Source organism: Peromyscus eremicus, chromosome 16_21, assembly GCF_949786415.1.
Source record: "Peromyscus eremicus chromosome 16_21, PerEre_H2_v1, whole genome shotgun sequence".
Taxonomy (NCBI): domain Eukaryota; kingdom Metazoa; phylum Chordata; class Mammalia; order Rodentia; family Cricetidae; genus Peromyscus; species Peromyscus eremicus.
In genome coordinates, this window is record NC_081432.1 from 9502752 (window position 1) to 9518647 (window position 15896).

At 50.6% G+C, this 15896-nt stretch overlaps 2 protein-coding genes across 2 annotated transcripts in view; both read left to right on the forward strand.

The window, feature by feature from the left end:
* Nucleotides 1-279: 279 nt before the first annotated feature.
* LOC131926072 (protein BEX4-like) lies at nucleotides 280-646 on the forward strand. The gene has a single exon (XM_059281324.1). The coding sequence runs from the start codon at nucleotides 287-289 to the stop codon at nucleotides 644-646; it is 360 nt and encodes a 119-aa protein (XP_059137307.1). The 5' UTR covers nucleotides 280-286.
* Nucleotides 647-1659: 1013 nt separating this feature from the next.
* Slx9 (SLX9 ribosome biogenesis factor) overlaps nucleotides 1660-15896 on the forward strand; it is a 32213-nt gene continuing 17976 nt past the window's right edge. Inside the window, exons 1-2 of the mRNA XM_059282312.1 lie at nucleotides 1660-1906; nucleotides 5511-5619. Of these exons, the coding sequence (XP_059138295.1) occupies nucleotides 1769-1906; nucleotides 5511-5619 (247 nt within the window). The 5' untranslated portion in view covers nucleotides 1660-1768. The remainder of the gene's footprint in view (nucleotides 1907-5510; nucleotides 5620-15896) is intronic.

Consider the following 15896-nt stretch of genomic DNA (forward strand, 5'->3'; position numbering starts at 1 on the left):
TGCAGTCCTTTCGACTCAGAAACCCAGTTTGGCAGGAGCCAGGCCAGCGGGACCCACGCTCTCTCAAGCGACGACAGGAAAAGGAGTAGAGGCGTCCAAAGAATTAACTAGCGACTCCCTCCGGCCGCCATCCCTGGCTGAGGCGCCTGTTCGTGGTGGCGCAGAGCGCGCGGCCCGGGCAGCGTGGAGAGCAGGAGCAGAGCAGGTCCCAGGAGTGGGGCTTCTCAGCGCACCCGGTGGTGAGCATCGCCCAGAGTGGGAGAAGGCGAGGACAGGCCCAGGAGTAATGGCGTCCAAAGAGCAACAAGCCATAAAAGATCTCGCAGTGCAGAATGAAGAAAAAGAAAACAAAAAAGGGAAGGCCTCCAAGCAAAGTGAAGAAGAATCCCACCAGCTGGAAGAAGTTGAAAACAAGAAGCCTGGGGAAAATGTCAGAAGGGGACTAGTCAGGCGACTTGTGCCTAATTTTCGATGGGCCATACCAAATAGACATGTTGATCGCAACGAAGGGGGAGGGGATGTTGGGAAATTTGTAGGGCAGGTGATGGAAGGCAAGAAAATGACTAGGGAGCAACAGATGAGGCCTTACGGGCGTTTCCAGACACCAGAACCCGACAATCACTATAACCTTTGCCTCATACCTTAAAAACTGAAGGTTTTCTCTGAGCTCATAAAGTGGCTACTCTTTTACAAGCTTGTATTTAGTGAAGTACTTTTTCTGTAAACTTTTGGTGTTTCCACTTAACAGTTTCTACTTAAAGATTGTTTTACTGTTGCATTCAATTCTAAACATTCCTATCAGCATGGCAGTTTAATCCATTTTAGAAAGAAATCTTTTTTCATGATTTGAAATTAATAAAGCAATTTAAAAGGCAAGAAAAGAAAGAAAGAAAGAAAGAAAGAAAGAAAGAAAGAAAGAAAGAAAGAAAGAAAGAAAGAAAAGGAATTAACTAGCGCCCCCTTGTAGTGTTGTGCACTCCTTGGGATAAGAGCCCTAAGCAGCTCATCCTCCACGGTGGCACCTGGGGCCCGATGGACAGACAGCCCAGGACGCCCTCTACCGTAGAAGAAAGGAAAAGGGCGAAAGCCACTCCCTGGCTGCGCCTGGGTCCAGCTTTCCTGTGTGGCCCCAACCGTAGCCCGCTTTGTTAAGGTGTCATTTAGGTGAACAGTGGGACTCAGCTCTCACTCTTGCCCTGCTTTCCCTAGGCAATACTGTGCTGGGTGCACAGGGGCTGTTGGGGGCGGAGCCGACTGTGCAGGAAGGGAGGAAGAGGCCGCCGAGTCATTTGCCGCTTGGCTCCCATTGAAGTGGACGAGTAAAGTCCCAACTCCCAGGACCTGTTTTGAGGACGAAACGCAATACTGCACAAACAGAAACCCGCTTAAGTCATACAGGCCACTTGGCCAAGGCCCGGGCGTGAACCTGTCTCCCTACTCAGCCCCAGGCTCGCCCCATAGAAACACGCCGTTTCTTATAATATGCACCCGAGGCTTCTGTCGTTTTTATTTCCCTGGCTTTTTGCAAGACCAAGGGTCCTATAGCAGCCACGTTGGCGCACTTCCGACGTGCGAGCAGCAGCACTCGGACGTCAGCACCGCGACCGCCCACAGGACGGGAGGCACTTCCGGGGACCGGCCGAACGAACGCAGATCTTCGCCGCCCAGGCGTCTAGTTCCGCCCCCGCAGTGAGCACTTCCGGGAGGCGTTCCCGCTAGTGCTAGGCGTTTCCGCGGCGCTGAGACCTAGTGGAGACCTCCTCTGAAGATGGGCAAAGTGAGGACGCTGCGGGCACGTGTGCACCAGGCGGCCGTGAGGCCCGGCGGGGAGGCTGCACCCCGTCCCGTGCCCCGCGTCCTGGAGCCGGCTCCCCCACAGGCCTCGGCGGGCGGAGCGGGGGCAAAGGTGAGGTGCGGAGCGCGGGTCGGGCCCGGGCCAGGTCTCCGCTGAGCCGGATCAACTTCTCAGACTTGGAGTCTCCGCAGAGCAGGGCCCCTGCGTGGCTGGGGTCTCCGCAGAGCAGGGCCCGGCTTCCACCTGGCCGGGATGCCGCCTCCACTGTGTGGGTTCTGGCCGCTCTAGTTAGGGTCTTGACCCGATCCCACCTTTAGCCATTGTGCCTTCATCGTGTGCCCTCCCGGTTGAAGTGTGGGGCTCCAGAAGCTCTCCATCTGCTGGAGGAGAGTATCCCACCACATTCTGGAAATGCCGCGAGATGCTAGCTAGCTCTTTAAAATCGCACCGGGCTTTGAGTAAAAGGGAGGAGGTTCCTGAAGTTAGGTGACCTGAAAAGAAGCCCTGTTCTCTTTACATTCATCCATGGCCTCATCCACCCATGCCTGCAGCCAGGACCTCTGCTGTGGACCGTCTGTGTGACTGGAGGGAGATTGTAATCTCCTGTGTTGGGTTCTTTCACAAAGCATGATATGGTCAGAGTTCGTCAGCGTTGCGCAATATATCCACATGTTCTTTGACCCGGACTCCTCCTTCAGCTGCCTCGGCAATGTTTTCTGGTTTGCATAGGAGGAGCAGAGGGAACATCGTTGGACCACTGGGCCAGTGACTTGGCATCAGTAATGCTAAAGCATGTTTGTCAAGCATATACTGTGTGCTGTGTGTCACACACCTGTAAAGCTGACACAATCTCATTTGTGATTGTGACAGATGAGTTTTTTTTTAATCTTTTATTTTATGCATGTGTTTTGAGTGCATGTATGCATATAGCACATGTGTGTCTGGAGAGTGTTCCACCATGGGTGTGCTGGGAACCAAACATAGGTCCTCTGCAAGTACAGCAAATGCTCTTAATCACTGAGCCATCCTTTTCTGTAGCCCCCAATTGAGATTTCTTTCTCTTTCTTTTCTTTTTCTGTCTGTCTTTCTTTTTTTTTTTTTCTGATAGGCTCTCTCTGTAGTTCTGGCTGCCCTGGAACTCTCTATGTAGACCAGGCTGGCCTTGAACTCACAAGAGAATCAGTCTGCCTCTGCCCCCTAACCCAATGCTGGAGTTAAAGAAATGCACCACCATTCCCAGCTAAATATGATTTCTTTCTTTCCTTCCTTCCTTCCTTCCTTCCTTCCTTCATTCTTTCCTTCCTTCCTTTCTTCCTTTCTTTCTTCTTCCTCTCCTCCTCCTCCTCCTCCTCTTCCTCCTCCTCCTCCTTGTTCTTCTCCTAATTGCTGGCATTATAAGCATATGCTACCATGTCTGGCTTAGTATTTTATTATTTAACTAATTAATTTATACTTATTTATTTATCTATCTATTTATTTATTTTCAAGACAAGATTTCTCTGTGTAACAGTCCTGGCTGTCCTGGAACTTGCTCTGTAGACCAGGCTGGCCTCAAACTCACAGAGATCAGCCTGCCTCTGCCTCCCAAGTTCTGGGATTAAAGGCATTTGTCACCACTGGCTGGCAATATTTTATTTTATTTTATTTTATTTTATTTTATTTTATTTTATTTTATTTATTTATTTATTTTTTTGGTTTTTCAAGACAGGGTTTCTCTGTGTAGCTTTGCGCCTTTCCTGGATCTCACTTGGTAGCCCAGGCTGGCCTCGAACTCACAGAGATCCGCCTGGCTCTGCCTCCCGAGTGCTGGGATTAAAGGCGTGCGCCACCACCGCCCGGCGATTTTATTATTTTTAATGCTGTTGCAAATGGATATTTTTCCTGAATTTTGGGGCAGAGTATTCACCACTGCTGTATAGAAACACTGTTGAATTGGGGACAGAGTATTCATCACTAGTGTACAGAAGTACTGTTGAATTGGGGACAGAGTATTCATCACTAGTGTACAGAAGTACTGTTGAATTGGGGACAGAGTATTCATCACTAGTGTACAGAAGTACTGTTGAATTGGGGACAGAGTATTCATCACTAGTGTACAGAAGTACTGTTGAATTGGGGGCAGAGTATTCATCACTAGTGTACAGAAGTACTGTTGAATTGGGGGCAGAGTATTCATCACTAGTGTACAGAAGTACTGTTGGATTGGGGACAGAGTATTCATCACTAGTGTACAGAAGTACCATTGTATTTTTCATATTGACATTTCTTCTTCCAGAGTTTATTATTATTAATTGTTTTGGTAGGAAACAGGTTAGTATTGTAGCAATCACTGATACTGTTTGATTGGATGTCTTGTTTATTTTTTAAGGTAGTATGTTGTTTTTCTGTTCTAGGAGTTGAACCTAGGTAATTGTTTTACCGATGACCTGTGTCTACCATTGCTCTGTAACACAAATTGCTAAACAGTTTTATTAATTAAAAAAAAAAAAAAGCCTGGAGCCAGATATTGGGGTGGAAACTGAGAGATCAGAGGAATAGAACAAGTCAAGCCACAAATTCTTACTGCTAGGAAATCCTCAGCCTAAGAGAGAGCTACTTCCCGTATACTCACGCCTTTATACCCTTCTGTGCCCTGCCATCTTACTTCCTCTCTCCTTCCAGCTACATCACTTCCTCTTTCCTTCCAGTTCTATCACTTCCTGTCTGTCTGTACAGACCTCCAGGCCTCTATGGTTAACTAGTGCTGAGATTAAAGGCATGTGCCATCACATCTAGCTCTGTTCCCAGTGTGGCCTTGAACTCACAGAGATCTGGATGAATCTGCCTCCCGAGTGCTAGGATTAAAGGGGTGTGCTACCACTGCCTGACCTCTATGTTTAATATAGTGGCTGGCTTTTTCCTCTGATCTCCAGGCAAGCTTTATTTGTTAGAGCACAAATAAAATATCACCATAATTGCTCATTTGTAGCTTTGGATTTTCTATTTTATCTGTTTTCATTTTATTTTATTTCATTGTTTTATGTTTTGTTTTGGTTTTGAGACAAAGTTTCACTATAGCTCAGGCAGGCTTGTCACTCTCTGTGCCCAGGCTGTAGCTTACTGTGCCCAGCTTTTATTTGAGTGTGGCTAAACTATTTGAGAATTATTCCCATCTCTCTTTACATCCTCCCGTTGCTGTGCAGCATCTGATGTCTTAGTTTCACCATGTTTCTTTTAATTTGGTAACTTGGCTCAAGCTTAAGCCACGTATTGACAGAGATTGTTCTAAGCCCCTTGGCCAGTCAGATCTTTGCCTCACTGCTGGAAGGCTATGTGGTTGGTATTCCTGTTTTGACCCTCAGAGGTGGCGGAGGACTTAGAAGCTTCCCTCTGCTCACTCCTGGGAGGGCTTATGCATACAGTTGCAGTGATGCCCTTCCACAGAGCTGCTCCTGGATCTACATGTGTTTGCATGGAGGCCATGTTCAGTCCCTGTGCTAGCGGAGCTCCACTCTACTTTCTAGGAGACCCAGCTGCTCTGATTGCTCCAAGTCTGATCGGGGCAGGAAGGAGCATCCTAGGTACAGGCCTGATCTGGGAATAGGGACACGGCTACTTTCCCAGGGCCTCCCTGGCTGAGAAGTAGAGATTTTTGTCTTGGTATCTTGTCACTATGTGATCTGAAACTAAAGGTCAAGTTGATGTTGTCCTCTCTCTTCTCTTGTTGGGACTGCAGGACTGGACATTGGTTCACAATGACATCTTTGCCAGGACAAAGATAGACCCTAGTGCCTTGGTGCAGAGGCTGGAGCTGGACCAGAAGAGTGTGGTGTCCCTAAAGAGAGGTGAGTTCCTGCCTTCGGAGAGGTGAGAGGACAGCCTGACTGTTGCCTGTGGGCTGGCCTTTGCTTTTAAAAAGATGTTAGGCCAGATGTGGTGTCGAATACTGTTAATCCCAGCATTTGAGAGGCAGAGGCAGGCAGATCTCTGCATTCGAAGCCAACGTGGTCTACATACTGAGTTCCAGGACAGACAGGGCTATGTAGAAAAACCCAGTCTCAAAACAAAACAAAAAGAGATGTTACTTTTATGGAAAAGAATTTAAAATACACCAAAGTAGAAAGAAGTTCCATGTGCCAAATGCCTGCCCTTGGTTCTCATTCACTGAGTACTTTTGAAGTGAGTACCAGACTGCTTGGCATTTCATTCATAAATTCTTCAGCATGCATCCCTAAACACTCTTGCAGTAGAGAAACTTACCTACCAAATTGATGCTATGCCTGTATATTGACAGGGAGGCAGAAAACAGGTGGGCTTTGTCAATGCTAGGTAGTCAGCCCTAATTGTTTTGCTGACGAGTGTTGTGACCAAAGGCATTCTTTTTTTTCCCAAGATAGGGTTTCTCTGCATAGACCTGGCTGTCTTGGAACCCGTGTCCAGCCCCACTGTTTGGCCTGGACACACCTACCAACTCCATTATACCGCCAGAACACACACTGCTTCTTTAAAGTGACATCTCTCAACACTTGGTGGCTTTTGGATATGCATACCCTTGATGGCCTAGGCAGTTTCATGGGTGTTTTTAAAGTGAACACAAAGATTTGAACCTCTTGATTTGCATGATTTTGTAGGGTTTTCTTGGTTAAGAAAGTAGAGAACCATCTTCACAGGTCACTTTAGGCCGCTCACAGAAAGAGGAGACATTTCACATTCTTAACTGTCAGTTTTGGTGTATAAAATGGTGACAGACCCACCTCATAGAGACTGAGGTTACTATGTCCAGAAGGTCCAGGCATTCAGCAAACACTGGTTCCTTGCTCCTTATTCCCGAGGCGGGCCCAGCAAGGTGACCAGCTAGACAACTCCAGAAGAGTTGGTACGTCCTTCTTCGGGACAGTGGGATGCTCTTCGGCTTCAGCTGAGCCGTGGGCCCCTTCCTGCCAGCTGGACCCTGCAGGACTCGGTGGCCACCTTCAATGGCAGTGCCTCCTCCAGCCTTGTCTTGTCCTTTTCCTGCTAACATTTCTGTCAAGCCTTGTTGTTGGGGTGGTCCTGGGGCTGCCTGTCACCCTCTCGCCTGCCTCCACTTGGTAGCAATGCTTTCTCAAAAGGATTAACTTAACAATTAGTTAGAATTTGAAAACTGTAGCTGATTGAGTCCTTCAGATAATGATGTCTTAAAAATCTGTATACCCGCCAGGTGGTGGTGGCGCACGCCTTTAATCCCAGCACTCGGGAGGCAGAGGCAGGTGGATCTCTGTGAGTTTGAGTCAGCCTGGTCTACAGAGCGAGTTCCAGGACAGCCAGGGATATACAGAGAAACCTTGTCTAAAGAAAAAATAAAACCTTAAATAAGGGATGAATCACATCTGAGTTCTCACTTTCTAGAGTTGCCATTGGCCTCCTTAATTGTACGTATTTTCCATGTCTGCCCCTTTGAGAGGGTCATAGGGTCTAGAGTTTTAGTGTGAGGCAGAGATGGGTTTTAGGGTTATGGGAGGGCCCCTCAGCCTGGATCATGTATAGCTTTGGCCGAGAGTAGCCTTGGTTCTCTGTGCCCATGATTCTTGCCTCTGTGCATGTGTTTGGGGCACAGGATGTCCTAGAAGAAGGTGCTCCGGAATGAAGAACTCATCCAGTCTACACCAGCCTTAGTCCCTGGAGACCAAGGGTGGTCTCTGAGACACCTCTAGGGACGCTCCTTTGCAGTTTCCCTGGTGTCTGTGTGTGTCACCTGTCCTCTAATCAGCCCCCCCTTCTTGGGGGCCCCTCTGACTGGCTGTGTCTCCAGTTGCATATCTGTCCTCAGTTAACTTTAGGCTAGACATAGGTGACTGTTAGACCTCACAGAGTCCTTGGGAATCAGGGCAGACTTGGCTCTTTCTCTGCCCTGTGGCACTAAAGATCAGCAGCTTGTTGGACACAGCAATGCCTGCAGATCCTTTGGGGACAGCCCCATGTGTAGGGAGGGACTTGTGTTTGGAAAACCCTAGTCCTTTATCTCATTCCCACCTGGCTGAGGCATTCAAAGCTTGAGTCTCCCGAGTTCCAGGTCTGCATCTCAGACCCCTCTCCCATGGTTCTTCTGGTTGCCTGGTACCTTTTCTGTTCTTGGTGCTGGCCACTTCTGTTCCTGCTGAGCCAGGCAGGTGGAGGGGGCCCTAACTTGTGTCCAAGTGGGCATGGGTCATGGAGGGAGCTGAGTCCATGACTCAGTCTCCTGCTGTGTTCTGCCTGTCTTGGTCCTGAAACTGTGACTGGGGCAATGCAGGAGTGAGGAAAGGACAGACACACCCCAGGAGAGCTGGGGTAGGGAGGCCTCGGGCGGGCTGTGCTTGCTCTGATGGAGGGCACCTAGGCAATCTGGGAACTCAGGGATGTCTTACGGTTCCTATTGCTGTGATGAAACACCATGTCTAAACAACTTGGGGAGGAAAGGGTTTATTTGGCTTAAAAATCGCAGTCCATTGAGGGAAGCCAAGCAGGAACTCACACAGGGCAGGATCCTGGAGGCAGGAGCTAATGCAGAGGCCATGGAGGACTGCTGCTCACTGGCTTATCCTCATGGCTTGCTCAGTCTGCTCTCTTAGAGAACCCCAGACCACCAGCCCAGGGATGGCACCACCCACAATGGGCTGGGCTGTTCCCTGTCAATCACTAATTAAGAAAATGCTCTACAGGCTTGCCTACAGCCCGATCTTATGGAGGCATTTTCTCAGTTGAGGCTCCCTCTTCTCTGATGACTCTGGCTTGTGTCAAGCACCAAACTAGCCAGCACAGGGGTCTCTGTAGGGGCGCAGTCTCAATTGTAGTCATCTGGGAGGAGGAAGCTGTAGTTGGTAGTGTTTGCACCCTGGTCAATGGTAAACACTGTGCTTGGACCAGAGGAAGGCTTTGCTGTTTCCGTATGTCTGAGGCCTTGGGGTCCTTGACATGGCTGTGCCTATGTCAACAATACACTTCACTCCGGACCTCATCTGCCCCCACAGTCTGCTCTGTGACCTGTTGATTTCAGAGGTACAAGCAATGCCTGTAGGTACTTTTCTGTCTGTGTCATGGCAACACCTCCTGCCCCATGCCTCATCCTTGCTCAGGACCATGTCAGAAATAATTCCACTGGACTGGTCTACTCTGGTGACTGGTCTAGCGAATAACCTAACTGTCATCATAGAGCCTTTGTCCAGTGACTGATGGAGGCAGATGCAGAGATCCACGGCCAGGCACCAGGCTGAGCTCCGAGAATCCAACCGATGAGAGAAAGGAGAAATTCTGCAGGCGGGGGACATCGAGATCATGATGGGAAGACATGCAGAGATGACCGGCCACACTAGTGGAAGCCCATGAACTATATAGACTAGTGGCTGTGAAGCCCCATGGGACTGGACTAGGCCCTCTGGATACGGAAGATGGTTGTTTGGCTCGAACTGTTTGCGGGGCACCCAGGCAGGAGGATCGGGATCTGTCCCTGGTGCATGGGCAGGCTTTTGGGAATCCGATGCCTGTGGTGTGACGCCTTGTGTAGCCTTGGTACAGTGGGAAGGGGCTTGGACCAGCCTAGGCTAAGTGTGCTGGGCTCTGCTGACTCCCCATGGGAGACTTTAATTTGGGGGATGTGGGGATGTGGGGTGGCTTGGGAGGGAGGGCTGAGGGATGGGAGGAGGGAGGAGGAGGAGGTGGGATCTGGGTGGTATGTAGAGTGAGTAGAAAATTTCTTAATAAAGAAAAATGGAAAAAAAATTCCACACTTCAGGTCCAGGAGCTGAGGTGGATACAGCTGGTATGGACCTAAGGAGGATAGACAGTTGCCATGATCCCCGTGTGCACACACAGGCTGTCCTACCACATTCAGGCTTGTAGCCCCAGGAGGTGGTAGCAGCTTTGTCTCTGTGCATGCTTTGTTAATGTCTCTATTGGTACCTCGAGCCAGCTCCCTTCCTGGTCTCCTGAGCTTGCTTTCCTGTGACAGGCAGGATCTCTACCTCCTGGGAGGTGCTGGGCTCTGCAGCTGTGCTGTGGGGCTCCTAACTTAGGTATCTTCACCTCCTGCCCTGGGAGGAGGGGTGAGGCTGGTCCAGAGATCTCCCCTAACCCCAGCAATAAACCCAGTTTTGTCCTGTGGGCTGGAGGGTCTTCGCTGTGGGGTCCTGAACCCCCATGTTGGGTAGTTTATGACTCCCCTGCCTGCTCTTTTGGCAGGGGTTGGAGGAGTTGTGGCAGACACTAGTGAGCACCCTTCCTCCTGCCCCATCCTGCACATGGTGTGTTACCTGGTCTGTAGTCAGCTTGAGCTGCTACAGTGAGCCTGGGCATGGCATTGCCTAGCAGATGGTCATGGTATGCTGTCTGGCATCTGCCTTTATTGACCTTGGGCATGAAGCTAAAAAAAGGGTGTTGTGCTGTATGGAGGAGACAGTCCACAAGCATATTTTTGAATTTTATTTCCAGTTCTCTTGTCTCTGCACGAGATTATAGAAAATAAGCTCAATCCATTTCCAGACTGTCTTCTGGACTCTAGCTCCAAGAGGTGGGCAGGATGAGGCAGGTCCTGCAGAAGAGAGCCAAGGTGGGGCTGGGACTCCTAGAAGGAAGGCTGTGAGGAGTGTGTGAACAGTACTGTCTGTGGCCCTTGGTCAGCATGCTGCTGGGTGCAAAGGCCACCAGGAGCTGTGGGGGAAACAGGTCATTAGGAGCCCTAGCCCTAGGCTGTGTGAAGTGCCTGCAGCTGTGATACAGGAAACCCACATGGTCACACATGCACACACATGGTCTTCTCAGGCATCATGACAGGTTCCAGAACTCAGGTGGCTGTACCTTTTTAGACCCTCAACCTCCGAGCAGGTGAGTGAATGTGACTTTGCAGGGTCCCCTTCAGTGGGTGCCAGTCCTTTGTGTACTCACATTCTGGTCAGCAGAGGGCAGCAAAGCTTCATTTCCTTCTTAGGTCCTGGAGTAGTGGACCCGCTGGAAGCCAGTTCCTGTGTGTACAGAACCCTAAGAGGATGAGAGTTCCTTTAGGAATTTGTTTAATAGAGGGCTGTGAAGTCAGGGCTGTGACAGAGTCCATAGGACACACTCCCCACTGTTTCTGCTCAGCTCCCAGGCTTAGCATGAGCACATACCAGTGAATTATGGGAACGAGCTCTACCCGCAAGTCACAGCATGAGCTGACCTTGCCTCAGCATGAACTGACCTTGCCTGCAGTGTCGTCTTGAGTGCTGGCTGCCGGGCTGGGGGAGAGCAGGGGGGCAGGCACTTGCTTCTGAAAGTACTCCCTGTGGGTTGCTAGGCTGACATTGGTACACACATCTTGTTGAGCTACCGAATCCGGACTGGCAGATATGGCCCAATGACTGTTTCTGTGTGTCCCTTCCAGTGACGTTCCTTGAGTCCTCTATTACCTAGTTGTGGAGTGTGATGTGCAGATGTTTGTGTGAGCCAGCAGGGAGCCAGCTAGGCCTGGGTTCTGAGCTACCCATTGCCACTTCCCTCCTGCAGCTTTGGTTTATATGGTGCCAGGACCTATCAGATTGTCTTTTCAGAGCCTGAGCGTAGAAGCTGGCCTAAGTTGGTAACAAAGCAAGACTGCACCTGTGATAGTGACCGGAACTTGTTCCAGATAGCGTGACAGGCCCCGCTTCCATCAGACTGAAGGTGCCTGGTGGGTTTGAGGCCTTATAACCAGTTTAAGCATACAGTAGCAGAACATGTAGTACAAGGTGGGTGTGGGCTCACCGGACAACCTCACCGCCTGTGTGTTTCCTGTGCTCTATGGTGGACCATGTTGAGTGCCCACCTCTACCCAGTAGGGATTGCCCATTTGTGATGATGTTGAAACTCAGGACTCTTGAGGGGCCTGTATCCCTAGGCCCCAGGAATCAGGATCTGTTGTATAGGGATCTTGGGGTGCTGGCATGCTCAGTCTTGAGAGACAAGGGAGGATAGTTGGACATGGCCCCTCCACCCTGTTCTGCTGGAGGCCCGGCTCTCTAAGTATGGAACCAGCCTTGTGGACTGTTGCTGCCCTGTGGCAGAGACTTGACCATCAGGGCTCAGCCTCTACCTGGAGTTGTATGAAAAGTGAGTCATAACCAGGAAACATCGAGAGAGACACCTGGGCCTGCCTTGAGGTGACCCGCTGAACCTGGTCCTGTGCACGTGGGGTGCTGTTTCTAAGCCCAGTACTGTGGACCAAGTGGCTGGGCTGTTCCGGGTTCTCGGCGTATTCCGGCTGTTTGCGCAGTTTGACCTGCGGTGCTCTGCTGAGGCTTTCTGCCCCTCACTCCCGTCTCCCATCCGCAGCTGGGCTAGAGGGCAGCTGTAGGTTTTGAGATAAACCTTCAGGGCGGACAGAAGTAGAAAGGCTTGTGTGTGCTGGGTGCAGATGTCACCCTGTGCTCAGCAGCTCCTGTCCCATTACCGGGCTCTGCCTGTGATCTGGCTGCCTCCCTGTGGATTCACTTGCCCTGTGTATTTCCCAAACTCCACACGGAGATGGCATCTTTTTAGGGCCTTGACAGCCCCAGTGACTTCGTAAGGTTTTCGTGGCCCATTGCTGCCCAGATGCCTCCTTGAGCCACTGCCTCTCCACAGTCAGGAAGCAGAGGGTCATGGATACCTTGTTCAATCCCTTTCTCCTTTCTGCAGTCTAGGCCTCCAGCCCATGGAACGGTACTGCCTGTATTTAGGGTAGTTCTTCCCGTCTCAGTTAGCCTCATTTAGATGATCCCTTGCAAATAGCCATGACACCTAGCCCTTCCTCCTTTTTAAAATTTCATTTAATTTATTATTACTATTCAGTGTGTGTGTGTGTGTGTGTGTACAGTGTGTGTGTGTGTACAGTGTGTGTACAGTGTGTGTGTGTGTACAGTGTGTGTGTGTGTGTACAGTGTGTGTGTGTGTGTGTACAGTGTGTGTGTGTGTACAGTGTGTGTGTGTGTGTGTGTACAGTGTGTGTGTGTGTGTACAGTGTGTGTGTGTGTGTGTACAGTGTGTGTGTGTGTACAGTGTGTGTATACAGTGTGTGTCTACAGTGTGTGTGTGTGTACAGTGTGTGTGTACAGTGTGTGTGTGTGTGTGTGTGTGTGTGCGCGCACATGTGCAAGCACATGAACCACCTCGTGTGTTTGGAGGTCATACGACCACTTGAGGGAGTTGACTGTGGCTGTCTACTGGGGGATCCAGGGTTTGAACTCAGATCGTCAGCTTGGTCAGGCTTGCAGAGCAAGCACGTTTGCCGCCTGAGCTATCCAGCCACTTCCTTTTTAAACAAACAAACAAAATGTTAAAGTCTCACTCTAGTCCACGCTGACCTTGAACTCACAGCGGTCTTCTTGCCTCAGCCTCTTCAGTGTGCTTATCTCAGCTGTTTGGTCGCAGTAATAAAAAGCTGACCAGTGTGGAGTACTTGTCCCTCTCCCTGGGTGCTGTGGGTACTGAGCAGCCCAGGAGCACCAGGCGGCGACACCTCCGTCTCTCGTGCTCTGAAGATACTGGTATGGAGCTGACGTTACTGCTGCTCGGGCCCTTCCTGCCTGTCCGGTCCTCCTGCTTTCAGCCTGGCCAGTGGTGATTGGTTTAGGTCTCAACTGTGTCGCAAGTTTCATTCTAGACATTTTGCTCATCCTCGAGGGGTCACGGTTCTGCAGTTGGGCCCAGCCTGCTCTGTAATCCTGGCACCTATTCCAAGTTCCGGTCCTCTGGTAAAGAAGCTCGGGGGGGGGGGGGGGGGGGGGTGTTGTATGGTGATGTCCTGCCCCAGTGTGGCTGTCACTACTGTCACTCCTCAGAAATGCTTGCTGGGCCCTGTCTCCTTCCTTCATAGTGTGAGGGCTACAGCTCACACTGTGACAAGTGGTGGTCAGGGAGGAGCCTGGAAGCAGCCACATTTCAAAGCCCCGTTGTCCCGGCCACAGCCAAGGCTGAGCTGCTGTTTCTGTCACAGTGGCTCCCGGATAGCTCTCCGTTAGGGCAGCAGCAACAGCTCATTCTGTTTTACTCTAACCAGCATGGCCCTGACATCACACACATCCCCTTGTCCTCATCATGGAGGCTGCCCATATGTGTCTGGTTGCTGCCGGTTTCTGGGCCTGTCTTTGTGCCCACAGGGAGTAACCATTAGGCTGTGCAGAGTCCAATGAAGCAAGGGCAGACATCAGTGCCAAGTGCCGCGGGACCCCAGGGCTGTGTCAGAGCTTCAGCTTCTGCATGACCTCAGCATTCCAAACCCTTTGCATCCGCAAGAACAGCCTGTTCGCTTCTGTTTCTCTGGAGCCGTGGAGGGCTAAGAGGGTCACATTCTAGCTAGGATTCTCGGTAGCCTGTTCCAGCATCCTTTGTTCTGTGTGGTGCTAGGCATGTTACTGCTTGGGCCAGTCTCCACTGACCTTGGGTGTTATTTTTTACTTTGGAGTAACTGCAAAATTACAGAAAGTTGAAAGAATCATCTAGAGAGAATTACTTCCGGCCCCCTGGGATGTCTTACCATTGGGCACATTGTCCCTCTCTCTTGGTGCTGTCTTGGCTGGGCTAGGCCCATTTTTCTTACAAGCTTCCCCGCACCCCAGATAACCCCCAAGCCCTACCCTAGCCTGACATGCCACATTTAGGCCTCGTCACCTCCCTTGTGGTTTGGCATTGCACCTACATGTGGCAGCTGTATGGTGCTAGGGCACACTGAAGTCAGTGTAGTGCATTGGATGCTCCATCCGACCAACGGGAGGAACAGTTACAGAGCCCTGGGCCCCCTTACCCCCATCTCCCTCCATCGCCCCGTCTCAGACCAAGGTATGCAATCCCAGCCCTTTCTTCTGGTGGGAGATGAGTAATTAGGGGTGGAGAGCAGGAGGGCAGCTCAGCTCCAGGCTGGAAGCACGGACGGACACAAGACTCCAGCAGTCTGGCTGTAACTGGGAAGGAACTGAGTCACCAGCTGCTGAGGCGTTGTGCCTGATCCCCTAACAAAGGCTGGGATAGCTTAACAGGATCTCCAGCTTCTCGAGACAGGACTTGCCTCCTGTTTATCCTTAAACATGGCAGGTTCTCTATTGTACCGTCCAGGAACATCCACATGCTTAAGATGCAGGAGACCGTGTTTCCTTCTCTTGTTCTTAGGAGCGTGTGTCTGTGGCTAAAACCATGTCATCTCTGGGAAAGTCAGATAAGGCCAAGGACACGGACCATCATTGTGTTGAGACCAGTGAACTCTACTCCCGCCCCACCCCCCTCTCCCCAGGCCTGGTGTTTCCTTCAAGTGGGGTTCCAGGTTTATTTCATAGACTTACACATCCTACCAAGAGGCCATGCCACCGAGTTTCCTGAGGATGTGGGGCTCTGGAAGCTTGGTAACCAGTGAAGCGTTCTTTTTTTTTTTTTTTTTTTTTTTGCCTTGTAATGACTAGGTTCCGTGCTCAGTCCTACTTACTCACTATAGGCAGGAGGTGCTACACTGGCTGGGCGGTGACCCTTGCTGCCTCCAGCTGTCCCTACGAGTGGGCTGTGATTACTCTCAGAGAAGAAGCCCTGCTGGCATTGTCCAGGCTCCTCAGACCAGCCCCTCCGTGTTCTCAATGCTTTCTGCTCACACAGCCTGTTTGTCTGTTTTCCACAATCAGCCAACTTCTGGTAATTGGGACAGGTCTAACTGATGTTTCCACAGAGCATACAATGTGAGCCGTGGTTTCTCGTTTGAAAAAAATGGGGCCATGTCATCTGGTTCCTGGTAGAGAGATAGCCAGTGTTCTTAAATGTCCCCAGGCAAGTGAACATTCGGCCACAGAGAGGCCCTCTGCCTGCAGCGGTGACTAGCAGGGACTGGGGACTTCTGCAAGTCCTCTGCCTGACTGGTTGCTCTTCATCATTTCTGAGAAGATGGGCTTGTCTCGCAGTACCACAGATCCAGTGGCTTAAATGTGTGTTGTCTTAGTGGTTTTGGAGGCTAGAACTGTGAAACCCAGTTGTGACAGGGAGGACTTGGTTCTGCTGGTCCTCCGTGGCTGGCAGATGGTGTCTTCTCTCTGTGTGGCCTTCTCTTTGAGTGCACCTGTCTCGTGGACCTTATAAGAATACCAGTCAGTAAGATCAGGGCCATGACCTCATTTGTAAAGGGGACCTCATGTTCCCTAAA